A 27842-nucleotide genomic window follows, 5' to 3' on the forward strand; every position below is an offset into this window, starting at 1 on the left:
GTTGACACGAAGCCAAGGTGCCAAGAGGGTCAGATGGCCCCAACTTATCTTGGAATTAGTGTTGTTCATTTGACAATGACAGCAATACAGATAATTATGAGATAATTTAGAGTACCAGACATCCATCTGCAGGGGGAAAAACACAGCACCATCCATGCAGCACTGAAGACAGATGCACTCCATATTAATTTTCAGAGAAATTGAAAATCCAGGTCTCCAATGTAGTTTTGAGAATCCTGAGCATCAATTTTTACTAGGTTCCCAAAAGCACAATATAAGAACAATTCCATCCCTCCCACTTCCCTCAGTCTGGAAAAAAGAAAATCCCCTCCAGCAAATCAAGGAGTAATTTAAACACTGCTGACCATTTGTCACTGGGGGAAGAGTGGAGGGAGAGGCTGGTGTTACCTTTGGAGTTCTCAGACAGGACGGTGGTGAGGCTGCCCAGCGGGGCCAGCTCCAGGGCGAAGCAGAGCGGGTGGATGCTGATGCCGATGAGGGACACGATGCAGGGGTGCTGCAGGGAGTGCAGCATGCTGGCTTCCTGACGGAACTCCGAGAAGTTCTTCATGGCATCCATGGCCCGCAGGTGCTTCAGCATGGTATCTGCCAAGACACACAACCCCCTTGTCACTGCCCAGCTCAGGAAACGAGTCACAAACTCCTTGGGAGGTGATCACTGAGCAAGGGCTGCAAGAGCAAGGCAGCTGGTGGGATTATGTCAACAGTGAGGCTTTAAGTTGAATCCTTATGCTGATGCATGAGCCACTAAGAGACACTGGCTGTAAGCAGGATATATCTGGTGCCTCAGGAAGCGAGAGCTCCCTTGGTCCTTAAACAGCAGGCTCAGGTGTGTCTGGCACATGCTGTTCTCACATATCCCCTGTATGACTTTGGAAAACTCGTGCTGTGCTTCTCCCAGCAGGGACTCTGTGTAGATGGCACGCTCCAGACCCTTTGCTGCACAGTTTCCCAGTTCCTACAGTTTCCCAGCTTCCCTGCCAGAAGAGAGACCCATCACAGTAATGGTCCTGCTGCCACAGCCCAGCACAGGCTGCTCGGGCAGGTCGGCTCTTCCCAAAGGTTATTTGTCATTGGGACAGCAGCTGGCCTCCTCCACAGCTCAGGGATTCACCACATCCTCCCCTGACAAAAATGAGGAATGTGAGGCACTTTTCCCTTTCCTCTGTCCATGGACTGAGGCTCTGCTGGAAACCTGGGCTCCACAGGAGAGCCCATCCCTGCCTGGAGAAGCTGGTGGGCTCAGAAGGATTCCCAGTTTGATTTCTCCAGCTGCTGGCACAGAGGGGGTAAGATACTACTTCAGAGGTGGAGACCTCAGTGCAAACCCAAGCAAACTCACACTTCTCATGGCCAAATAGCATGGGAACAGGAGTTGAAATCTCACCTCCCATCCCAATCAAGGGTTCTGCCTTGGCACCCTATAAATCCAACCTCTGATCTGCAGGAGAGAAGCCTCTCCTGCAGTGCCAGTGACCTTCATCACTAGAAGTGCTCACGAAGAACTCTCAGATGCATCCTCCTCCTCCATTGAAACCCATCTATTTCCATGCTTTGTTTAATCAGGTGCCGTCAGCACTTTGCAAACTCTTTGGTCTTGGGATCCCAGACTGCAGATTCCCAGATTCCTGACACCAAATCTATGCACTGTACCTGCAGCTGAAGTGGGAGAACCTTTGCATTTTTTAATCTGAAATCTCTTCACAGCCACTGGTTTTCCTTGGTATCGTGCCCGATATATAACAGTTCCACTTCCACCCTGGCCAAGAACGTTGTTTTCATTTTCACTGCATTCCAGTTTGCTATTTTCCAGGAACAGTCTGCCAAACAGAAATTGGGGGTTTTTAATTAAAGTTTCAAAGACATTGTAAATTCACGTTTTTTATGTGATTTCCATTTTCACAAATGCCTAATTTTCACAAATTGCCTTATCTACCAAGAGGACTGGGTCACCTAAACTACCTTGGTCATTTCAGTGCACTCCATGCTGGCTCACGTTGTACAACAGATTTCTGAAAGAAAAAAGTGATTTGAGCAGAGAAGCACAAAAGGCTTTTGACTAATTTATCCCACAAGAATCAAACAGATCTGGAAAGCACATAAGCTCCTTTTTCCAAGCAGATGACACAGGTACTGATTCTTGCACTATTTATCTATATTAAAGATTTTTTTTTTTATTGCTTCATTTACCTCCTGTTCCTCATTTTTCCACCGAGGCAGGACAGGATGTTTATGAACAGCCCCACACTCTGAAACCTGATTATTCAAATCAGCTTAGTGTTCCCAGGCTGCAATTCATCATTTCCCCACTCTCCCAGAGACTACTTTTACAGCTGTTCACACTTCAAACATCTCCACTCGCCTCGCACCCGCCAAATAAATCTGCAGGAGATAACAGAGTGAGGAGGCTGGTGTGACAAGGTGATGGGGTGTTTGGCCAGAAAAATGACCCCAACAAAGCAACAGAGGCCAGTGAGAGCACAGAGAGCTCTGAGGGCAGCCAACAGGACAGTCTGGTCTAGAGGTCTCGTGATTCTGCACTGGGCACTCAAAGGTCTGAGAAAGCAGGAGCCAAAGGGGACATTGCTCTCCTGTCCTGCCTGCTCTCAGGTCTCCTACTCTGCACACTGAGTAATAAGGGGTGTAAGACTGAGCCCATCTGGGAATGCAGTTAAGCAGCTTAAAGATTTGGCAGTGCTGCAATGGGTAGGGAAGAGCTCCTTCAGCTGTTCAGGGCTGCCACACACCAAACACATCCAGCAGCCCTCAGACAAGGAGCCCCAGCTCAGTGTGAGTCCTGTGGTGTCCATAAACTCACTCACCTACAAGCCCTTACAAAATTAAGGCCATTTCAGTGCCAATCTTGTGATGCAGCAGCACTTCCTTTTTGTTTTGCCACATGAAAAATCTCCTTTTGTGGGTATCCCAGAAGGGCTCCAAACACAGAAAGTACTGGCCAGAGTTCTGGGCAATGCAGGACAGCTGTGGCTTTAAAAAGGGACTTTCACACTGCACCACAGTGATCTCAAAGGACCCCTGGTGTGATGACTCGGTCAGCACACAGCTATTGTCTAAGCAAGCTGCTGAACACCAGGGGTGCAGTTCAGGATGAACTGCCAGAGCACGGATTGAGAGCAGATGGATTTGTTTCTGTGGTCAGCATGTCCCTCTAGCAGTGGCAGCTTAGGAAAAGGGCCCAACCAAATCACACAGGTGCACTGAAACCCAAGCAAAGGCTGTCATGCGTTACCTGGCAGGAAAATCAGTCATGAAAAGCTCTGGGACCAGCTCTTGGAGAGACACGGGGATGTCAGGGTGGTTAGGACACGTGATGTAGTCCAGTTCGATGGCAGTCAGGACACAATCCTCCATGTTGAAGTACTGCACATCCTCCGCCCTCTCACCGCCCTCACCCTGCTCTGGCCTGGCAGCACCACAGATGTGGCAGGGCACATACTGCTCCATCAGCAACGTGCCATCACTCTCCGTGGCTGTCAGGGCTTCAAAGAGAGCAAACAAACAGGAAACAACATCGTTCACACCGCTGAGAAGGAACAACAGCTCCAAGAGCATTCCAGTGTCTGCAGCACGACCTGGATCTGCTGGCTGGAAAGGGTCCTGTTCACACAGCAGCAGTTTGCTGCAGGGTATTGACTGCAATAGAAAACAGCTCTGCAAAGTGTACAGGGACAGTGCTGGGGAGACAGGACTGTGGCTATAACCCAACTTTCACCTGCTCTGGTCACAGGTAATGCACAGGCTTGTAAGGCAAATGTACTCAGGACCAGCAAATATTAGATGTGAATAAAGCATTGGAGAGACCCTTCTACCTGCTGAGTGTCTCTGTCTCCTCCCAGACTGCAAACTGCCAGATGGCTTGAGGTGGGAATGGGGTTGGGAGCAGGCTCCAACACAGGTCCTGTGGGCTCCCTCATGGGCTGCATGTTCAGCCCCTCCAGGGGAAATGTGGATTCTACCATGATTAAGCTTTTGAGAGGTTCACACTTTTCCCATAACTACAGGGAGATTTTGTGGTGACAGGCTTTGATAAATGCCCACAATTAGTCAGGGTGAACACAGCCTTTGAAGTCGTGGCTCTTCTCAAGCTTCACTGATTAACTTCAGCATTATTTTAATCCAAAGGCAAATGTTCTTTCATCTTCAGAACATGTAGAACGTGAGTATGTGAGAGTGCACCACTGTTTCCTCCACAGAGCCTCCAATTAAAAGACTTTGGCTCTGCTTTCTAGACCAGGGTAGGACAACAAAGAGCACTTCAGATTTTTGTTTTGGTTTCAAACAAAGTGTATTGGGGTTGCAAACAGCCTGCTGGGTAACAGCAGGATCTGTGCTGAGCACAGGAAAAGCAGCTGCAGGAGTCAAGGAAGTTACCTTGGCATGGAGTCCTTGGTACCATATTCACTCATGCCTCTCACATCAGGATTTTTTAACTCACAGAAAGTTGGAAATGATGGGAAAATCCTCGCCCCAGCTGATGCCCAAATGTATTTAAGGGACAGCACCAAGCAGTCTGGGCCAAATCCTGCCCCTGCTATGAGCATTGGATGGAGTCTCTTGAACAGGTCCTGTTTGACCTGTAATGTTTCACCTGTGCTGCTCTGACAGATTGGAAGACACAATGTCTAGACCAGTGTTGGCAACTAATCTTGATCTGTCTGCAGGTTTATTAGCTTTTATCAAATGTTATTGGCTTGAGACCGTCAGAACCTGAGGGGTCTTCAATTAACACACCTTCAATTGTGCACCTGGACATCACTGTCAAAGAACCCTCTGTTGAAAAGACGTAACACTGCACAGAAAATTACAGTTGTTCTCTTACCAGGGAACCACTGATCTATCAAAGAGTTGACATGATCCGTGATGAATGCCATGGCTGAAAAGTCTCTCACTTCTGACTGGGAAATTATTTTAATTCCACCACTTTTTTTCTTTTTCCAGTTCACATCAGAAGACTCGACGCTGTGTGAGAAAGCCAAAAGACAGACCTGTGAAGCTTTTCTGAATATCAGTGTCAACAAACTTTCTTTCTGGCAGGAAACCCAAGTTACATAATAACACACAGTTCATGAGTCATGGAATCACAAAGCAATCTAGCTTGGAGGGTGATACTCAACTGGGTCTGTTCTGAAAATGACTTTCAGAAGAGAATTCTTGCACAGAAATGCCAGTTCCTCACAAAGGGTAAGTGCTGGTCAGGCCCAGGGAAAACTGTGGCCTAAGCAAATTGAGTATTATGGAGAGTTTTGACAGAAATGCCCTATACAGAATGATGGAAGGTTGGGAGTTGAAAAATAAGTAATAAAATTCCAGTGGAATAATAATGGTATTTCCAGAAACCATTAGGAAAAGTTTACGAACATCATTTTTGCACAATTCCTATTGAAGTGTAACTCACAGAAATACATGGGGAGGTGACAGCATGACCACTACCATGGTCCAGAATTCAGTATTCCAGCCTGTGGTTTGCTGTGTCTGGGCTCAGGTCTCTACTGAGCTTGGAAACTTGGGAAGTTCACTGTTTCCTTCTGGCCTCCAACCATGCAACAGCACCAATGGTTCCTCCCTGTCTTGCCAGGGAGTGAAGGAGCAAAAGCCTTAAATGTCTGCATTCGTAAAACATGGACAGGAGGTTTTCCCCAGGCTTGCAGCCAGCAGACATTCTGCCTTGGCCAGGTTGAGGCACTTGCCCACAGTCCCTGCTGCACAGAAGCACCTCCATTGACCTGGATTACTGCCACGCAATGGTGAAGTTTTAGGATTTAGTGGAAAACTCATTGAGGTAAGGAAATCTTTGCATGTGAAAATGCACGATTTTAAGCTGCCAGAGCCCCACTCTGAATTTCACTTTCTGTTCTCAGGCCTCTTTCAATTTGTGGCTGCAATAACAGATAAGGTTGATACATTCAGACCTGCCAAATAATCAGTTATTCATCATTTTTGTCAGCAGTTGTTACCAGATGAGTTATGTCCATTAGAAGAGCCTCCTCTTCTCCTGATGAGTGAGCACATAGTCTGGGTCAGGCCCATTCATCTCCATTCAGCTGATGTGTTTCATACACTCTATTAGTCCCCTGTCACACATGCTGCATTATGAACACAAATTACCTAAGATAGCCTCCATCAAAGGTAACGAACAGACCTTCCTGCCAGTAAACAGTGTGAGTCCTTTTGACTCGGAATGTGCTGCAGCGGTTCCTTTGGGTGCCTGTGAAGCTGTAGATGGTCACCTTTTTGTTTCTTGTCTTGGTGTTCTTCTTGTTTTCAAAGAGCTGAAACAAGCAGAAAAGCATGAAAATTGTTAAACTGCTGCAGTTTCTCATAAGAATGTTGTAATCTAGCAAGAAAGTGATTTCTTTTTTTGGCTTTCACAGGTGCTGTTGTACCTTTTCCCGTAAAAAGTGACTTGTGCTCATATAAAATTTTGCAATGGAAAGGAAATACACGTGGTAAAATTTATTTTTCCACACTGGAAATCTTCTTCGTGCCATTCAAAAAAGAACAATTTCATATTAGTGCACAAAATTAATTCTATAACTGTGACATTTGCCGTATTTATTCTGCATCCGCAGAAGTCCTATAAACCGAAAGTACTAAATGTTCTAGTGAATGATGAAGTCTTCCCTCAATGCAGAGAGTTAACTTTTCCACCTGTTTTAGTGGGAGGAAGATGGCTCTTCTCCAAGACACTTCAAACCAGCACTTAGAGCAAAATGTATTTCTGTTTAAAAGTTAATCTGCAGGACTCCACTGAACTCACTGTTCCAACATTTATTTGCATGCAGACAGGTCTGACGCCTGGCATCCTTTCCACTCCCTTCATGAGGACTGGATGAAGCCCCTAGGAAAGGTGCTCTAGGATTATGTAGTGCCCAGGAGGATGTAAGCAAGGGGTTGCCAAGACAGCCCATTAAAAGAGGTAAAGTTATTACATGGTTTGAGGAGCCTGGAACACAGAGGACCTTGCAAAAACAGGTATCAAGTTTTCCATGTTCTGTACATCACTGACAGACCACGGTTTAATGGAGAGCTGCTAAGAAGATACCAGAGCAGCACTATAAATATTTTGCAGATACTTATTACAGTTTCAGATAGAAACTGCTGCAAACACGTCTGCCACAGCATCAAAATTCACTCATCTCTCAGAACCCTGCAAACACTATTTTAATGTCATTCACAGCACCTGCACTAATCAGGTGCCTCATGAAGGCAACAGTTCTGTAATTTTCTTCCCATTTAAACCCATAGAGATTCAGATATCTGGCTTTGCTGGAGCTATTCCAGATCTCCTCTGGCAAAGCTGTGAGGGAGTCTGGCCTGGTGGAATGGTCATGGACAAGAGCCGCAGGCAGAACTCCAATTACTTGTAATTGGAAGATGCTGGAGGAACTGAGACCTTCCAGGGGATCACGTTATAAAGAGGCTGTGGAGAACTTGGGTTTTCTCCCTCAGTGCCAATTTATTGTTCTCCATGACACCTACTGTAAAAACAGAATCCAATTTTCAGTGCAGAGCCTCGTCTCTCCCTGTTTACTCAAATAATGTTACTGAGGTCTGTGACAGAAGCGAGCAGGATGTGAAGAGACATCCCACTTACACTGAACCATTTCAGCTGTCTGCTTTTGTTTGCAGACAGACACAGTAACCTACCTGGAGGTCCATCTCTGCCAGGCTAATTAACATTCGGGCTATGAACCTTTGCCAAAAGCCAACGGGGACAAAACTCATCTTGAAGACCCTCTGGACCGTGTTTGTGGTCTGGTGGCAGAGCCCGTGGATATCTAACGCCGGCTTGGTAGGAAGCAGATGAGGGAGGAGGTAGCTGAAACACATCAAGTTCAACAGCTCAGATTTTAGCTACAGCTTTTAACAGTGAGTACATTGTTACCAGATAATAGGGCAATTCAGTCTCCAAAGAGATTTTTAATGGCACAGCCTACTGCATATAAAAAAGCTTTTAGACTGAAGCGCTGCAGCAATACATGGAGAAATTAATTTACACTATGGAAGCAAGCAGAGGCAAAACAGACATTACATAATTCAGCCAGGGCTATTGGAAAGGGCTAAAATTGATGTAATGAGCATTTGTGTACTCACAAATTAAATGCATTAAAATATTAGAGTCATTAGAACAGCTGTGATGTCGGGACTCATTTTTTTGGTACTACTCTGCCCTGGTAGTAAGCAGGGAATTACAGCTGTGGAACAGGAGATCAGTGCAAAAACAACCTCCAGCAGCTCAGGTTCTGTAAGCCCAGAAGGGGGGAAAGGAGTTCCAGGCTGCAGGGACTGGGCTGCACTGCCTCAACCCAGCCCCAGAATGAGAGCACCTTATGGGTCAGCGTGACAGGGACTCCTGCTGCTCCATCCTGCAGCTGGTGGATCCCAGCCACATCCCTGCCAAGCCCCTAAAACAAGAGCTTACTTTGCCAGGCTGTTGCTAGCAGAGACACTTATCTAGCTCAGATTCCTCTAAAATCAGATTATTAGGTATTTTGCCCAAGTGTGAAGGAGACTTGATGTTATCTGTGCCTGACCAGTCAGCAGTAATGGAGTTATGCTGGTGTAGGGGACCACAACATTTTCAAATTATTTTCAGATCTCCCAGTAAGCTCAGAATATTCATTTGTCCTGATCTTTCATATTTGAGAGGTTAAATATCCTGGAACACTGCAACTGTTTTGAACACTATCAGCTTATGGCTTTCAATACTTGCCAGTAAATCTCTTGTCAGTGATACTCTTCTGTACCAAACACATCCCAGGATGCCTGTATAATCTAAAATGTTATTTGCTTATAAGCAGACACACTGCTGTTTTATCAGTGTTGAGCCTGAGAAAATGTGTTGGCACCTGGGGCTCATCGTTGACGGGCACAATGACAGCAACAAGGCACAAGGCCAAGAGACCTGACCAAAATAACACTGGCAAGGACTAAACAGAACCAGAACTAATTCTGGGTCAGAATCCACTGCTTTAAAGCCTCTCATGTTTTCTCTCTAGCAGCTGCAGCATTCTGTAAAATCTGAAATATCGGCTCAGAAAAAACAGCCATCATTAGACAACAGCTCTCTGCATATGTCCCACGTGATAACATATTACATGATCAAATTATCTGTTCCATGAAACATCTCTGGAATGTAAAACTGGCAAAAGTTTCAATTATAAATTGAATAAGAATGGTCACGCTTTTAACTGTATTTTAAAAAGCAGGACACAGCTAAGTTATATGCACCTTAGGCGGAAAAGTGGAGTGCAACAAACTAAAACTTCTCGCTCTATAAAAGTAGTGGATGCATCATCCGGCAGCCAATAAATTTTCCCCAGCACATCCAAGAAAAGGTCTAGGAGTGTAAGAAGGGCCAGTGAGGCCCTTCTGGGCCACACTATCTAGTGGATTATAACACAGATGGTGATTTGACGCTCTTGAACAACAGCCAATGCAAATTTTGAAAATATGTGAAACATGCCCCCATCCACCCTTTCAGAACAGAAACTGGCAGCTGCTTTCTCTACTGACTGCACAGAAACCCTATCTGGCAATCTAGACAATAATTGCAGCAGCACAGCAACAAATAACTGCTCTGTGTCTGGCTAGTACATTAAATTAATCCAACCTGCTATAGCTACAGCCCGTCAGTGGGAAGAATATTCTGCTAATGTGGCTTGGATCTTTGAGAAAAACATTGGGCAGGCCATGAAAAAGCAGTTTCCTTGTTCCCGAGGCACAGACAATGTAATTGCCTTGGTGAAAAATGGCAGATAGTGACAAGGAGTCCAAAAGGCATTTTGGACTGAGCAGAAACATTGCTGCTTTATCTGTGTTAAGCCTGAGAAAATTTGTTGGCATCCGGGACTGGATAAGTGACAGGCATAATGACAGCACAGAGAATGCTGCACTTGTGCTGGCATTCAGAGCTCCCGAGAGGCTCAGGGCGATGCAGCCGCGCTGTCCTGCAAGGGCAAGGAAGTGAAATGCAAATGCCACATCAAAAGTGCAATACAGCTCTGGTCTCACCGCTAGCCCAACAACAGGCTGTCGCCAAGCAGATGGGAGAGAGAAAAATCGCAGGGAACTCTGCCCAGAGGAAAAGGGATTGGGGGGCAGAGGGGAGGAGGACTCATTAACATTTAAAGAGAATGAGGTTTCTTAGACCATTTCTAGGAAAACTATTGATCAACACCTATGGAGGTTAAAAATCAAGTAAATCACGTTGCTGCTGCAGCTACGCTTTTCTGACTTCACGCGGAATAAAATGCTGCTACTTTCAGGGCTGACACAATTATTGATTACCCAAAGTTTTCTGCTGCACTGAAGTGAGGATCTTTCACTGGAAACAGATAACTCCAGCCCATCTATATTTCAGGCCTGGCAGCCGTGGCCTCACATCCTCTCCCGGCTGCAGCTGCGCCGGCTGAGCCCTTACAGCTTCCACCTGCTCATGGCCACATCCCCAGCGGTGTCACTGCCCCTCCGGGCTGGTGGCTGAGCCTGTCACCAGCCTCAATGCATCCAGTGGACAAAGATTGCTCTGGGAAAGATTTCACACGGGCTGGTTTGGCCCAGGGGATGCTCAGTCCAGGAAATACGGCCCAAAGGGATGGGTGCCTTCCATGACACTGCTGAATGCTCTCAGATATTTTCTCAACACAAGAACCCTGTCAAGACAACCACTTACAGTGGCAAAGCCTGTTAATATCCACTGACTAAATGGCCATTTTTCTCCAGCCTGACTAAACCTCTCTAATTATCAACATACCTGTTATTGGCCACAGGCAGAGCGATTTCAAACTTGGCCAAGAACTGGAAGTACTGCTCTTCAGTCTGCTCAGTGAAACCTGTCCCAACTAGCAGCATCCTGAGGTCCTCTGCTCTGATGACTCCATTCTTAGCTACAGACTTGGAGCTCTTGATGTTGAAAATCCTCTGTAGACACTCCGAGAGCCAGACGGGGTCAAGGAAGTAGAGGTTCCTCAGGCCGTGGCTCGTGTCTGGGAAGTGCAGCAGTGTCCCTGTTTCTATGAGAAAATTAATGGCTGCAAAAAAAGTAAAGAATTGGGGATTAGCAACAGACCAGCATTAGGAAACCACGGTGCAGAAGAGTAATACTGGGAGACAGTTTGTGCAGTTTTATGCATTCCAGATACAGCCAGCACACAGCCAAGCCAAGAGAGTAACATCTATCTGAGGAGTGCTGCTATCTGACACTCCACTTGTAAAACCCACATCTCACTTCTTCACAGCCAGTATTTCTGTCCCCATGACACCTCCCCTTCACCCTCCTCCTGCCATCCTTCACAGGGAAGGGCTCTCCCTGCCTCCTGCAGAGCAAGGCCTCCGTAAAGATCACAAGATTGGGGCCCTACAAAGAAGCCAGACTTGAAACTATGGCAACCCTCACTCTACACAGATTAGAAATGAGACACAGCTTGTTAAAAAAAAAGAAAAAGAATGAAATCAGCAACCTCAGACCACCTCAGAAACTTCCTGGTACTGTCCCCAAAGTCCCACTACTAATTTTATATCTTCCCAATTTCCAAACTGACCTCTGCACTGGTGTAATTTGTATTTACTGTTTGTGGAATATTTCAATAGGACATACATATTAATTTCCAAGAAATTACCGGTCTGCTCTGACCTACCAGTTTGCAAGTCTTCATAGTCTTTGATGTCATTTCCAGGTGTTTGCTCGATCATCAGCTCTATTTGTCTGTCTGTTAAATATTGCACATCATCATTTTGACTTCTTCTACGCTGTTCTGCAAGGACAGCTTCTTGAAGGCTGAGGTAACTCCTTGGTATCTGCAAGCCACGTGAGAAAACCAGCAGGATCAGTATAAGCCAGCAAGGGATGAATTGGCTGCCATCTTCCTTTCACAGGGATCTTTCAGTGCTGTCTTTTCCCAAAGCCAGATTGCCATTTTAAATATTCACATGGCTCCTGCATCAACTCCTTACTCCAGCAATAACTCCTAAAGCTCATCTCCAAGCCCCCCAAACGCCCTGCTTTGGTAAGGATCACCAAGACAACCCAGTTCTCACCAATCTCCCTGCAAGTTTCTGGGAGCAAATTGAGCTGCCAACATCCTTCATGTTGCAAGTGACATGAAAAATCAGCTGCCGCAGTCCCTCGAGGCCTTCCAGAGTCTTACACGAGAGCTCACTGCAAAAGTCATGAAAGGGGGAAGGTTATCAAACCTTATCAGCACACCAGCTTCCTTTCCAGGCTCACTTTCTCTTATCACTGACTTTAAATTTCCTGTGTCAGCTGAATGTGAGGAAGGCTGTCAGTATTTTTAGAATACTTTGGAGAAAACACAGAGTCGCCTGGAAAAGATGTATTAGGCCACATCTGTTTTAGTCCAACCTCTGCTCTGCCTGCTCCACTCGCTGCATTGCTGTCCCTGTGCACTGTGATGTCTGGGGACTTCCCTGGCAGCCTGACCAAAGTCATGCCCCTGTCCCTCCAGAGCCACACACATCCTGGAAAGGGCTGCAGGAAGGAGGAAAATTCTGTGCCCCAGCAGCCTCTGGAGATTAGTCCAGTCCTCCCTACCCCAGATCAAAGAGGCAGGATGATGACTACCAGACACCTTTTCCCACCCTCATTCCGGTCCTTGATCAGCTAGATCCTGCAATCTGGGAATTGATGCTTAGATCCTAAAAGCTGGCCTTCATTATCTCTTTAACAACTAAAAACCTGCTCTCTTCAACTCCTACTACTTTTAATCTTTCCGTGGGCTGGATAAGAACATTTCTATTCCACTTTCCCCAACAAAGGGTCTTTCTAACTGATCCTACACATGTTCCCATGGCAGACAGAAAATCCTTCTCTAATGAAATATGCTTTATCGTAACCCTCAGCCCTCTTTGGCACTGGGAAGTATGCAACTCACTGGGATGCTGGATGACCCTGACCACTGATGGAAGAACCAGGGTCACCCACACAAGGATTTCACACTCCTCACACTCCTCCAGCCCCAGAGCTTAATACCAGGCATATTTCATGATATGTGGATGATGGGGTGTGGAGAGGCACAGGAGGAAGGAGGTATGAAATCAGGCTGGGAAGAAATGCAAGGGGAAAGGAAAGTGAAGAGAAATGTTCAGAATGAACATGTCAGGGTGAAAGAAAGTCCCCTTGAGAAAGAAGGTATTGTGATGCTCTGAGGTGATGGGAAAAGAGGCAAGTTTTCTCCTTCTCAGGGTGAAGGAGAAAACCTTGAGCCTCCCAGTGGGTCCCTGGTGCTCCTTCTAATGGGGAAGAGCTGGCTGGCATGCCTGACACAGCCTGGGATGCCTGACAGTGCCTGCAGAGCAGTGTGTGGGAGGTCGGCTGATGCCTTTGCCAGGCAGCAGATGGGAAGTGCTGGGGACATCACAGTGCCCTTCCTCACTTGCCAGCTGCCACCTGCTCTTGCCCCAGGCAGAGGCATTTTCACGTTGTCTGGTGCCAGCCTGCTGCATCCATGTTCACCCCCTGGCTCATAGACACACTTCATTCCCAGCTGGAGGAGCCTCCTCTTCCCAAGGGCATTCTCTTGGAGCAGTGTCAGACTGCATGGCCTGAGTGACATTCATCTCCCAGGCAGCCCCAGCCCTCTGTTGTGACACCTGGAGATGGATGGCACAGGTTTGGACTGCCAGGGGCTCAGGGGACTGACCCTTCCTTGCCCAGCTGACGTGTGAGCCACCGTGTTCCCACGTCAGGTACCACCCACAGCCTCCCCTCAGCAAAGCCCCTGGCACCCACCCTGTGACAGTCACGCTCTCACAGCATTAATTAGGCAATCTGCACCTTCTCCCCTTGTGACTAATGTGTCACCATTAAAGAGTGAGAAACCTGAGTGAAGGGGGAGCAGTAAACAGGCTGGTCAAGGTCATGACTTTGGAGCTTCCAGCTCTCAGACTCATCATCAGCCCCCCTGAGCAACACTGACCTTCTCTCTCATTATAATACATTATCTCAGTCAAAAATAGATGAAATGCAATGCTGACGAGTCTCTAAATTGGTTCCGTTGCCAAGGAGATGAAGTATCTCAAAATTGTTAAAAGTGTCATAAAATAAAGTGTGAGTGACTGAACTTCACAAAGGCACAAGTACTTACTGCAGGTGCTTGAAGGTGATATCTGGGAAGCCAGTTGCTCTGGATCCAGAGGGAGACCGACACAGAGCCAGGACATATGCCCTCAGGGTTGCTATCCTCTCCACACGGAATTTTGTTTCAATCAAATCAAGGTGTGTTCCTACCACCAACACCACTGAGTTCGGAGCCTTGGCCTGCAAGAGAAAACACTGACAGTGATCTCATCCAGATTACATCATTGAGGAGAGGTGAAAAGTATAATATTTAAGAGGAGGGAGTCACACACATTAATAAAATATATTTATAAAATAAAGGCAACCTGTCGTGGCAGCTTGACAACAGCTACAAGTGATCTTGGTATTACAGAAGTTCTGCAGAGCATGGCTTAATCATGTACTACTACTGCAGAGCAGGAAACTGTCACTTTGGGTTTTGACATCAGGGTTTAACATAAAGGGAGTTGCTGTGAGTTAGTGAAATGAAGGGAACCATGTCTGCCCAGAAAAAGTTAACTTAACCTGCAGCCAGAAGATGTGACATCCTGAAAAAGGCTAGTTACGGTGTGGAATAGATACCTGTGGAAGTCACACAAACTTTTTCACTGGAGGTACATGGAGAGATGAGATAAACTTCTAGAAAAGTCTCAATCTACTTAATCCTGAATCAGAGCTAGGAAATGGATTAGGTGATCTTGTGGTTTCTTCCAACCCTTCCATAACTGTTTTACAACCCTGGAATGTATCCAGATCTCAGGGAAAATGCTGCCAAACACAATGGGATTGCACAGGCTTAAGCAGGGATCATTTGCCCATCCAAATGACTTAGACCACAGAAGAATATTCAGAGGCAGAAAGATTTCCTTCTTTGCAGGCAATCCATTTCCCTCCTATGATGCCCACTGAAATCTCCCAATCTGAGTGACACCAAACAAGCCCAGGAGTGGTGGCTGCACCAAGCCACACCAAAGGGCCCCCTGGCCCAGTGTGCTGCTGCCTGGAGCTCACAGAGAGCACAGACACAGGGTAGGGTGGAGAGATGTTCCCCAGTGTGATCTCCCAGTCCTCAGCAGCCTGCAGCTCACTGACTTCCTCAGCACAAGGGAGTATCTCAGAATTAACAACACTTGATAGAGTTTTCATTCACCAGTTTGTCTTTCCAATTTCTGGTACTCCCAGCACACTGTGTTTCCAGTAAATTCCACAAGTTAGCCATCCAGTGTGTTTAAGATACTTCCCACTGTTTGCTTCAAAGCCACAATTTCACTTGTTTTCTCTGTTGTAAAGGATCATGAACAAAGACTGTTGTGGTTTTCCTCTTTCCCCACCATGTCTACATACAGCCCTCTTCATTTTTCCCTCCTTTTAACCATCATGATCGTATTTCTCTGCATTTTTCCTGATGTTTCTATGTGCTTGCTGGGATGTATTAAGGACTCATCATACATTTTTGAAATATAATAATTTTTCTTTCAGCTTTGTCACCTAGTTTGGGTTTTTGATTGCTGCTGACCATTAATATTTTGATAATTACAAGATGTTTGTTTTTTGAGAGGCATCCCTTTTTGTGCATTTAATGTTAAAATAATTATCAAATCATAAAGAGCTACAAACACTTATGAACATGGTGTTACAAAAATCAATCCACAGCAATGAATTCACTGCAGCTCTGAGTCTAAATGAGAGCTGTTTTGGAAATACTCTAGCTTACCTGAATCTAAAGTGTTAAAAATATTACCTCAAGACTAACGTGTGTCTAACCCACACAAGAAAGAAAATGCTTCAAATCCCCCTTGGAGCACAGTGTGGTCAAACACTAATTCCAAAATAAGTACGTTCAGCCTTACTTAGCAAGGGTTTATAAATCAGCTTTTGTTTCGTTCTCTGCTGTGTGTGAGGGAGAACAAAGCAAATGATAAATTTAAACCATTAAATATAGCGATACGCCTACAGCGTAATGGAAAATGAATTCCAAATGCTGTGCAAAATTCATAGCTTGGGGAGCTTTTAAAAGCAGAGCAAAAAGAATCTGCAATATCACATATCTGCCTGCTGAGCTGCTACTTGATAAATAGATATCCCAGAGCCCACCAGTGACTTCTTACCTCAATGTTCAGCAGCCAGAACTGTAAGTTTGCCACAGCTTCTTCCCCCAGTGCCAAGTTCCAGACCACTATGTACAATGCTTTGTCTGTGAAGAAACACTGATTGACTGTAGACATGCTCGCTGGGCCTCCGATATCCCAGACATTGAACTCCACTGAATCAACCTACTTAGACAAAGAGAAGTGTTCAAATCAAACCGTGGCAGTAAATCACTGGGAGATAATAGCTGAAGTATAAACCTACGCCTGCATAATGTATGACACAAGAAGGGGTTCAATGTCCTAATTGTGCCTCCAGGAAAGATAAATCAACAAGCAATTGTTAAGCATGGCTACCACTTCCCCACAGGAAATCAAGACTAATTACTTGCTGCTAAAATGATAGAGGTGCCCTTGATGCTGGTAAAACTCCAGTTAATGCTGTGGATTCTCCAGTACAAACAAGGGTCTCATTCTGAGCCCTGCATTTCACTGCATCTGTAATAGAAACTGTTCCATCCTTGCCTGTGCCACACTCGACAAGACCATTGAAGCTGCTTATCTGCCACTGCTGTGGGGAACAGGAAACCCCTGCTGAAATCACTTCCACTGAGCTCAGACTGAGCTGAGCCAAGCAGAAGGGAGATGCTCAGGAGATGGGAAGCTTCTCAGGCCTTCCATAAACACCTCCTACACGTTGCTCCCAGGCTTCTGACGTCTGTGCCACGCCAGAGATGGGCCAGAATCACAGTTGCTGTGAATCAGACTCGCTGATTTCTGGGGGACTGCTTAAATGGAGGCCTCTCCAGCTCTGGCTCTCTTCCCAGTATTCCTGCATCCATTTCTCTGTGCAGCCCCATGACAAGCACCAGGAGGGACCATGGGTCTCTGCTTCAATGGCATTCAGGCTCCCAGTTGCAGCAGGAAGTACCTGCACACCTGGGAAGCTCTGTCCCTAAATCTCTTGGCCCTGGAGAGTCAAAAACCCTGAGACTGAACACAAAACCAAAACTTCCTCCAACCACCATCCTCAGAGTATCACATAACACCCAGTGGGCCCTGTTTAGGGGGCTGGGGCCAGGGACTGACTGATCCCACGTGGAAGTTACCCTATGAGAGTTCAGCCAGGAGCTCAGTATCCAGCAGGGCTCTGATTCTGCGCAATCCGTGTGAAGTCTCCCAAAAACAGCTGGAAGAACTTCCATATTGTTGAAGCCAAGCCCTAACCAGCACAAGGACTGCTTTGTTCATCCAAAAGACCTTCAGCTGTGAGTGTGTGTGTGGACAGACAGACTCAGAGATAGGGATAAAAGCCCGTTCAGTGTCTTGATCCCACTCCAGCTCTCTGGTGCTGTCTACACTTTTATTTTATTCAATTGCTCTTCAACACAAAATGCACAAATCCCTTTTCCCACCAAAGTCTACCCTTCAAGGAGTCAGCCTGTGCTGCTCTTTTCTTTCTGTCTCTGGCCTGGCACTCTTTGCTGTGGAACAGCTGAACTCAGCAGGCTCCTTTCCCCTTTCCAAAACAGTCTGGTGGTCAGAGCTCTCATCTGGGAAAGGGGAGCGATGTGTTTGCACCCCTTCACCTCTGACAAGACCTCAGCACCAATTCTGCATCCTCTAATCCATGGGCTACTCTGCAGGCAGTGGACAGGGCCACCTACAAATGCTTAGATTAAATCAGCGCTCTCCAAATGAGTTCAATATGACACACTCCATGAATGAGCCATCTGAGATCTGGGTGTTTAAGATATGCCTTAGACATCCCTGGATCACAACTTCCACCTACATTCCCCACCTAGGACAGTTCTGATATCAAGGAAGTCCAGCTTTAGGTACCAATGTCCCAAATGGAAGGACAATCTGCTGCAGAGAAGCTGATTTAAAGCACTCTCTCATAATTAGTGTCCACTCAAGATGGGAGAGCCAGTTTCACACAGCTCTCTTTAGAATACAGTTAGTCAGGAAAACAGAACTGCCCTCTGGTACCAACCAGAAATGAAACAGAATTGCAGTGGCTCTAAAACCACGTCACTCATGAGGTAATGGAAACTGCTCTTCGTCAAAGGACAATTCCAGCCCCAATGGACCCTGCAGGGCTCCCACATCCCACCGGGCCTGCAGATCTCCGACCGCTTTTCACCTTTGCCTTGTGCCCCACGGGCTTGGGCAGCTCCCACTTTGTTGTGCGGATGGTGGCATCGCTGTGCATCATCTGGGGCACCTTCCCTGTCTGCAGGATCTCCACCAGCGTGGACTTGCCCTGCCGGGGGGGGCCGATGACGATCATCTTCATCAGCTTGCACTTCTCTGCCCGCCGCAGCTGCGCTCGTAAATACGCCAGCACCGTCTTGGGGCCTGTGCGGGAGAGAAGGGGCTGGGGACCGCGGCCACAAACACTCCTGGGGACAGCACACACCCCACTGCTGCACACTTCAGCTGCATTCATGCTTCCCCTGCAGGCTCGCTGTGGGCTGAGAACAAACAAAGAAACCTCCAGCGGACAAACCTGAGACAGAGACCCCAGGAAAAGGTCACTGCTCGGAGGCTCCACAATGGAGCACTGTAAGGAGAAACAAATGCTGGGGCTCCTACGCTTCAGAAGCTGAAAGGAAACATAAAATACTAATTTAGTATTGGAAAATACTCAGTTTTTCCCTCTACTTTTGTGTTTCCAGTTAAAGTTAGATTGAGGCTTCAACAGTATATTGCTGGAGCAGGATTAATTCCTAATAACTTTGTTCCCACTGGATTTTCTGATTAAAATGCCCAAAAAAAATAATAAAAAAGAAGACAGCATTGTAATTGATCCAAAAACCTAGCAGCTCACTTCAATGGGACTGTGACTGCTGATCCTAAACACTTGAGTCTTTAGAGAGACCATCTAAATATCCTAAAATATCCACATTCAGGAAGCAAGCTACAGAATTTATGCATACTGCAAATGAAATACTGATTTATCAGTCATCATTTTGAATTGTGATCTGTCTTAAATTGATCATTACAGCCAGACCTTAGCACTGATTATCAAATTTGTAACTATGAGTAGGAGGTTTCCCTGTGCAATTCCAGTTAACCCCAACAAGGGCTCAGGCATTCCTGTTCTTAACCATTAAAAAGAAAAGATTTTATTGCATGTTGAGTCAATTTAATAAAGAATACACAGCATCAGCCTTACCCTCTTTTCTGATCTCTGCAGGAACGTTACTGATATTTAGTTCCTCGATATCCAGCTGCCAGAGATTAGCCAGCTGTCCAAGTTCTGGAGGAAGCTCTCGGATACCAGGGTTACTGTACAAAAACAAATAAATCTACCAACAACCAGGCTTTGTGTGTAAGTAGCTGCTCTCACGGACTCTCAGATTACGCTATTCTATCCTTGTAGAAATCTTCCATTAACATTTTAATAAGACTACTCAGCACTTTAATAGCAATTTCCATCCTAAAAGTGATGTATAACCTCAATTTATCCTCTGAGGCAGACAAATGTAATCATCTTTGCTGGATAGTTGAGGAAATAAAGGCAAAAATGATGAGTTATTGAATGTAACACTACAGAAACTGACAGCAAAAAGTCAGAATGAACTAGAGGCACATTAGATTCCCAGGCCTGTGTTCAAAGCATTAGATCATCTTCCCTAATCAAAAGACCAGCCTCCTCCTTATCTAAAGCAAACCATGGGCACAGCTCTAACAAGGGGCTGACTATTTCCAGCTTTCTGACTTCAAAACCACTGGACATCTGGGGTGGGGCTCCACAGAAGACTGGTCACTAAAACAACACGGAAATAACACTGCAAAGCTTTGCCAGGACATGGACTTACTTTCCTAAATAAAGCTCTGTTAAACCTTTCAGGAGGCAAACGGACTGTGGGACAGAGTCCAGCTGATTGTCGTTCAGATAAAGAACCTCCAGAGAATCGCTCAGAAATGCTGGGAACTCCAAAAAAGGACCTGGAACGAGACAGGAAACAAACTGCACCTTTAAAAAAACAAACAACAAAACAGACATCAAGGCTCTGAACCAAGAGCTTCACCTGAACTTTGTGTGCAGGACATGAGGTCATGTCCACTGGCAAGGGCCACCACCAAACAAGAGCAGAAAAGCAAATAACCTTCAGTGACAATCAGAAATCAATGTTCACATCTCAGCATCCTAAAGTCACAGTGTGTTGGAAGGTGACAGTGTCCAGGATTTATGGGGTGCTGAGGGAGGAACTCCAAGCCTGCCAAAACAGCTCAGGGGAGGAGTGGCACCTTATCTCCTGCTGCTGAATACATGGTAATATCTTGTGAACTGCCCCTATTGCAGCCTAAAAGCTGGCACTGAGAGAGCAACCCATGGGCACAACTGGCTCTTAACATGGCCCTGAAAGGGCACACCCAGGGCACAGCTGGCTCTCAATGTGTTTTTTTTTTTCTGTATTACCTGAGAAAAGCCAGAAACCAGTCAAAATTTATGTTCAGGCCCCCACATTGCATCCCACAGTAATTTATGGTGGATCAAAATCAGTAACAACAGAACAACAGAAAACCCAAACTGCAGCTGACAGACTGACCTATGCTGTCTCTAAAACATGCTGGTGTTTGCTCCTCTGCTGTGTTTTAGATAGAAGGACTCAGGGAACTTTTCCATGCCCCAGGAGTATCTTGTGTATTTTGGGAACAATCCAAGCAGTAAGAGCATCAACTGCATGGCTGAGTTGCTGCTCCTGGAGAGGTTCAAACAAAGGGAAGCTCTGCAAGTTCCAAAAAGCATCATTTCACTCCAGAAATGGCTCCTGGGATAGTGGCAGAAAAAGCTGACATGGATTGTGTTGCTGTACTGAGGGTGTCACATTTATCTACCAAAGGGCATCCTGAAATGAAGGAAAATCAGGCAGGTTTGGGGTCTGATTAGGAAAGTACAACCAGCACCATCTGCTGCCTCCATGGTCAGCAACTCCCTGAGATGCAAGACTTTCCATTCCTGAGGGACGAGACACTTCCACCAAGACCTTCTTCCTTTACAGAGAAGACGTGAGGAACTGTAATTAGACTTAGCCAAAAAGAGGGGGAAAAGAAAATGGAAGAGGTTTTCTCAGGAGAAAACTCCTCAGTTCTAATATTAACAACACTTCCAGCCTGATCTGCGATCAGAAAAGGAGAAAGATAGAGTCCCACTGTCTGCAGGGGTGTTTCATATACATGACAGGACTGTCTGGTGTGGGAAGTATCACAATCCGCCTTTGAGTTTTCAAATTATAAAATCATCCTTGGGATTATTTTAGGAGAACAGCAGGCTTATTCATGGATGCAACTCACTTTCCTTTCTGGCTCATCACTGGACTTAAACTTTGCATTGTTGCTCTTCAGTAGGTACCTAGGCACAGACAGATTTAGTCCCTCTTGGACACGTAGGAGCAAACTCCTAAAATAGCAGCAATACTCTGAATTCACCAAAGAGTCCCAGGTGGAAAGAAGTGTACTATATTGGAAGCAAGCTCGAGGTGTTTATGAATTGTAATTATTTATTCATGAGTTATTTATGATTTCTCTGGCTTCAGCTCAAATTTTCTTTTAAAGAACTGTAGAAAAATTAAAACAAATCCCATCTTGAAAATGTATTTTTGGATGAATAAACGCTACCAACAGCACACATGCATGTGCAAGAAGTTATTCTGAGACTTATCAATCAAGTATAGTGAGCATCCATAAATTATTCTCTTTAAATAATCTAGACTTAAGTAAACAGCTTTGTTGGTAAATCATATGAAAACCTGTCCACCCCCACCTCACTAGGAGACTTCTGCAAGCAGTTGATGTACTCCAGCTTCTGTTTTCTCTTGATGTTTAAATTCTTGGCCACATCCTCTCTTCTCACCAAGCTATACTTGGCAGAGGAACAGAGAGAAAAGGATGAGCTGGCTTTGCTCTGTCTCTGTGGCTGCTCACCCATGGCACCAGCCAGGTGGGCTCCTCTGTGCCCTGCTGCTGCCTGGGGCCACCTGAGGCAGCTCCAGGTTGCAGCAGGGTGTGATGTGCCACTGCTGTTCAAATGTTACTGATGCAGAACCCATCATCTCCTGCTTTCTGCAGGGGGTTATGCTGGGTTTGCAGCATGTAGAGATTTCCATTAGGGTGGCAATTGCCTTTTAGAGCTGGTTTTAGCTGCCTTTGCCTGCTGCTCCTTCCCTTCTCTCCCCTTTGGGAAATGCTGCTGTCGCACTTTACAGCGAGGCTCTGAGGATATGTCAGACTCCACAGATTCACAACGTTCAGACTCCTTTTCCAGTTCCTCCGTATTCCAACAATGCCACAGCATTTCTATTTCCATTTGCTGCTTGGGAAGCAGCACAGACAAATTTCTTCTCCCCCTCAGGGGGCACACACACCTTACTCAGCACAGCAGCCTTTGCTTCCGCAGACAGGAAAACAAGGCAGGATCTGCCTTGCCCGGAGGTCCAGGTAGAGCCTCTGCCTCTCAGAGCAGCCAACTGGAGGTGAAGATCTCCAGCCCTAACCTACAGCTAGGGCTGTACATGGTACATTTAGCAATTTCACCTCAGGCACCATTTTCAGGGGAACTGAGGGAAGGATTGCTGCAGAAGGGCCTCTTCCTCCCACGAGCAGTTGAAGGCTGCTCGGATGTGCGTCAGGACGACGCCGGCTCTTATCCCACTCTGTGACTGGCAAGGAATGTTTAGAGCCAGGCATTCTGCAGGCAGCCAGAATGAGAAAACTCCCCAAGTGCTTTAAAATAAAACAACAAACAAAAGAAATGCAGATGAATCCCACAGAGAGCAGGAAGCAGTGCAATATCTTCAGATATCCCTTTGTTCTCTCTGGGATTTCACATGCATTTCATCAGCTCTGCCCCAAACTGAGGGTGCAAATCACAGGCAGGGAAAGATGTGCCATTTACAAAGTCAGGGACATAAACAATTTTAAGAATCACAGGGGAAATTATGGGTTAATTTCACTTCAACATACCACTTAGTACTTTGGCTAAAAGGCATGATCTTCATGAAAGAGCAAAAGAAACACATTTCACACCATCTTTGTTGGTGGTACCAACCAGCTGCATCACTTCTTTAGAGACATTTTATCTGAACATATTTCCTCTTAATGAAATGCAGTTGCACTTTAAATTGCAGAGGAATTTACCCTGCTTTCCCTCCAGCCAAACTGCAGATTCCTGCTGTTTCCCAGCTCACCTGGCATTGCCAGCACTCGCTGTGCCTTACCTGCCTCGGGGCCACCACGCACCCTGTTCTTCGTGGTGAAAAAGGGGATCCTCTTCGTTTTAAATCCCTCATCGCTCCTGTGGGCCAAACAAAACAGGGACTTGTGGGGAAAATATCTTGGAAAGGTGCTGAGATACACGGGGAAGAGCCTGACCCCGCTCACATCTCTCACAGGATCCCACCTGCTCTGGAGAGGTGGGATTGGAACCCGCTGTGCAGTCAGACTCCACCAACACTTGTCAGCCCAGTGGTTTTCTCCTGGCAAATCAACAGAGCTCCTCAAGGCAGCTCCCAGCTCCCAGGGCAGGAGCACTTGACCCCCAGCTTTATGGGTGTCAGGGTTAAGTGGTTGTCAAACAGCAAATTGAAGGAGTTTCACCAGAAGCGCTGGAGAACCGACCTGCTGCCTCTGCCTGCCCTCCCCAAAGACTCTCAAACAAGATGACCCACCATCATGACTCTGGAAATGCACTGGGACATTCAAAAAGTGGTAATTTGTCTTTTGCAACTGACAGAGAAACTCCTAAGGACTCCAAAAACTGTGTTGGACAGGCACCCAAATGAGAAGATATCAGCATGACACAATTCAGTGCAATTTTGGAGATGATAAAGGACCTTTGACTCTCTATGTTAAACATCCCTATTGGAATTTCTAAACAGATGAACATCACTCTTATTGGACTGTCTTTTTAACATCAGTATTAGAATCACAAAATCCTTTAGGTTGGAAATCTCTATGAACTTGCAGCTGGTTACACTTCCATTTAAAAAACAAAGACTTTTCATTTTTTCCAAAACAATACTCCCACACTAACTAATAACTGCAGTCCAGCCAGATGGTTTATGGTTAAGATATGCTCTCCACAAACTTGTATTTGTAGTGATGAACCACACACTGGGCTGAAGAAATTCCTACATGCTCAGAAATTAAACTGCCATTATCAATAATCTATCCACTTAATAAATGATACAGTGCTCTAAATGCCCAAAGAATCAGCCAAGGATAATTCATCACTGCCACAGACACACAATATACTTGGGGACATGCTATGTGGGTATCAATGCCTTCTAAGCAGGTAATTAATTCTCCTGACACTCTTTGTGTTACACGAGGGATTGGGTTTGCTGTTATTTCTTCAGCTTTTGTTTTCTTAGCCAAAACTTGAAAGAAACACTTACTTCCCAAGCTGGTTTTTTGAAAGATCCAGCGACTTAAGTTGTTTGCAATTCCACTTATCCTGAGAAGGCAACGTAACTAACTGATTTCCCAGCAGCTTCAGGGACACCAAAGCCTAGGAGAGGAATAGCCTGGAGTTAGAGAGCACCAAACACACAGAAAGAGCTTTTTAAGCATGGCTATTAAGTAACAGAAATGCGAAGAAAGTACATCTTATTCATCAGAACATCCTGTCCGTGCTGCCCAGCATGCAAACATTTCCTCCCTGTCCCCAGCAAGTTCTGCACGGAGCAGCACCACTCACTCCAGGGAGATTATTGCTCCACTTGCTGACAGATGCACTTGGAAACAGCCCATGCAAGAGGACATCTCACTTTTTAGTGAGGAAACCTTTCCAAATGGAAAAGAACAGTCTGATTTACCAACACAGGATGCCACGTATGGATTACATATATATGTAATAAATGTGTGTGTCTGTACAAGCTGGTGTCAGAGTGGGCTTACACCTGAGGTACCTGCACAAAATCCAGCTGCAAAACATGAACCACTTCACACAGGGAAAAGTTCTGACTGCTTTTTAAAGTCATCTCTATTAAAATGGAAAGGATTTATAGTCACTTTCCAAGATTTATACAAGTTACACAGCTCCTATTTTTCCTCCTCTCAGCAGAGACATGAATTTTCAAAACAAATGAAGCTGATTGATACCATACAGTTAACACCACACAGACAGGACTCAGCTGGAAATACCAAGCTAAACATAAGATCTCCTTTGAATTTAACTGAAATACAAAAAAAAATTGCAGTTCCCATTCAGATTTGTGAAGTTTATGCTCTTCCATCTGCCCTTAATAATGCTGAGGCTCAAACGATCATTTTCATTTGGCTGAAAATCCAATTTTCCACTGAAAAACTGTTGTCTGTAGAGTTTCCAACCAGGTTTATCCAGCAAGTCCCCCTACCATGAAAAACTGAGATAAAGCAGAATGTCAGCTGAATTATCTCCTGCCAGAAATACAGCAATATTAATGAATTATACCCCACGGAAATCATGTTTTACCAGCAGAGATGTCAGCGTCAAGTGTGTTAAATGTTTTATGTGCTCCACGTTAATATAAAAGGTTTATGCCCCTTTTCATCGAGCAGAATTAACAGTGTCTCACTAAGCCAGTTTGTTGGCCCTCCTCCCCTTTTTTTAGATTGGAAAAATATGAGGTGTCCATGTGACATAAGCGATGGACAACCAGCAGTGGCTGGAATGGGAATTATTGTGCAAAATGCTCCCTCTAGTGATGGAGAGGGGCAGGATTGGGCTTTGCTGGGATTTGGGGAAGGTGAAGGGAATACAAAACTGCAGACACAGTGAGCCACTGAAGGAAAGGGAAAATTGAAAACTGAATCCTGACAGCCTATGCTTTTAGAATGCTTTACAAATTGCCTTTTCCAATTCCCCTGGAAGGAGGGCTCAGCCCGCCCTTGGCTCCGGGTGTGGGGCTCTCTCCAAGTGTCAGCATGGGGCTGAGCAAGTACAATGCCTCAGACTTCTCCCCCTGGGCAGGGGTGGGAGGAGAGGGAGGCTGCATGTCCCAGAATTAGCACAATCTGTGTTCTGTGGGGTCTAACTGGGGTGTTCTTTCTCAGTCACTGTGTCTGTGTCCCCCCAGACACTGACCAAGGCCACTCCCCCGGGTGCTGAGAGCCTGAAGAGCTTCTCTCCAGTGGATCTGTGCATGGGTGGAAAATTAGTGATTGTCAGCCGGCTGTGGTTCTTCATGACAAACTCTGGAGATCTCTAGTCCTTTTAAATTGCCTCTTCTCTCTAATTTCTCCGTTTTTACTGCCTTTCAGTGTGAGAATGGGGGCCTCCAAAAGGGACACAATGGCAGTGGCAGACAAACACCTCCAAAAGCGCTGCCACAGCATGCAGAAGGGTGTGAGATGACACCTGAGTGAATCTGCAGCATCCAGGTTAAGGTGTCTTGGTCAGGTCATGATGTGGAAAAGTTGACCAGAGTCTTACCTGAATTATTCCACTCAGAGGGGGTCAGGCGTCTGCAGGAGAAGCAAACTAGGGAGAAGCAAACCAGCCTAGAGAACTAAGACATGGCTTGGTTGGTTCCTTTAGAAGGCAGCAGCCAAGAAAGCTGAGGAGATTTCTGTTTCTCTTAGCACCACATTTCTGGAGCACATATGGTATTAAGGACTGAGCTAGTCCCAGTCTTGAGATTCATCTGCAAACCATGCAAAGGCCAGTGATAAACTACACTGCAGCTACAGTGACAAATGACTGTCCCATGACATGCTTTCAAGTCACAGAACTCCTGTCTGCTTTTCCCAGGGAGAATACAGTTCACTGCTGTTCTACATAAAAATAATAAGTTTTCTGTAGGAACACTTCACTTCCCATTTCTCCCCCCCTTCCACATCTCCTTCTGAAGAGGCCTGGAGCATGAGCACAGCCTTGTTCACCCACACAAACTCTACAGCTAAGGAGTAGCCCAAGCCAGGGCACCTCCTGGCATGGGGTTTTAACTTCTATTTGCTCACCACACTCTGGCCCTCAGGGCACTGAAAATACTTGATATTTATTTCTTTTATGAATAAAATGCTGAAGAGATATGGATAAGAAAAGACACTGTTTAGGGCAGCCAAGGCTTACTAACTTTGAAAACATTAGCAAAGATTGATTGCACTGAAGTCTCTCCTGTACGGGTGTCTTTGCACCCCTCAGCACCCTCTGAGCATCAGCACCCAAGAATTGTGCCCTGGAAGCACCATCTAGTGTTTAATATCTGCCATGGTGGCTCCCACCCCCTGGGATGGTTCTCAATGCAGTCAGAAAAACCAAGTTTTGGAGACAATAGTCCATAGGATTTGTTTCATTTCAGGGGAAAAGCCAACTGGAAAGAAACAGCCACCAGAGAGCGAAGCCAAATGTGCAGGGAAAGCTGGAAAGAGTTGAGGGAATTCAACCCTCTTGTTACAGCAGATCTTTGCAGCAGATCCTGAGATCAGGACTGGACATGGATATGAACCATCACTTCTGCATCCTTCCCACAGAGGCCAGCAGGGAAAAGCATGGCACTTCTGGGCCTGTGTTTCTCTCTCCACAACCCTGATTTTCACAATCTTGCAGGGAAGCTTGGAGGAAACCCCAAGTTCTGCTTGGTTTATCAACAACACCGTGTGAAAGCAGAAATTCTGAAGAATTCTGACATAAACCCATGGAT

General features: G+C 45.9%; 1 protein-coding gene across 1 annotated transcript in view; it reads right to left on the minus strand.

Annotated features, from left to right (window-relative positions):
• Positions 1 to 27842, minus strand: part of LRRK1 (leucine rich repeat kinase 1) — a 73463-nt gene that overhangs the window by 14677 nt on the left and 30944 nt on the right. The window contains exons 11-26 of the mRNA XM_058847114.1: positions 24615 to 24727; positions 23436 to 23512; positions 20034 to 20163; positions 19388 to 19500; positions 18353 to 18567; positions 16228 to 16392; positions 14148 to 14320; positions 12082 to 12202; positions 11682 to 11841; positions 10799 to 11075; positions 7690 to 7861; positions 6148 to 6311; positions 4862 to 5001; positions 3272 to 3521; positions 1675 to 1841; positions 409 to 606 (exon numbers count right to left, since the gene is read on the minus strand). Of these exons, the coding sequence (XP_058703097.1) occupies positions 409 to 606; positions 1675 to 1841; positions 3272 to 3521; positions 4862 to 5001; positions 6148 to 6311; positions 7690 to 7861; positions 10799 to 11075; positions 11682 to 11841; positions 12082 to 12202; positions 14148 to 14320; positions 16228 to 16392; positions 18353 to 18567; positions 19388 to 19500; positions 20034 to 20163; positions 23436 to 23512; positions 24615 to 24727 (2635 nt within the window). The remainder of the gene's footprint in view (positions 1 to 408; positions 607 to 1674; positions 1842 to 3271; positions 3522 to 4861; positions 5002 to 6147; positions 6312 to 7689; positions 7862 to 10798; positions 11076 to 11681; positions 11842 to 12081; positions 12203 to 14147; positions 14321 to 16227; positions 16393 to 18352; positions 18568 to 19387; positions 19501 to 20033; positions 20164 to 23435; positions 23513 to 24614; positions 24728 to 27842) is intronic.

The sequence above is a fragment of the Poecile atricapillus genome, chromosome 11 (assembly GCF_030490865.1).
Source record: "Poecile atricapillus isolate bPoeAtr1 chromosome 11, bPoeAtr1.hap1, whole genome shotgun sequence".
Taxonomy (NCBI): domain Eukaryota; kingdom Metazoa; phylum Chordata; class Aves; order Passeriformes; family Paridae; genus Poecile; species Poecile atricapillus.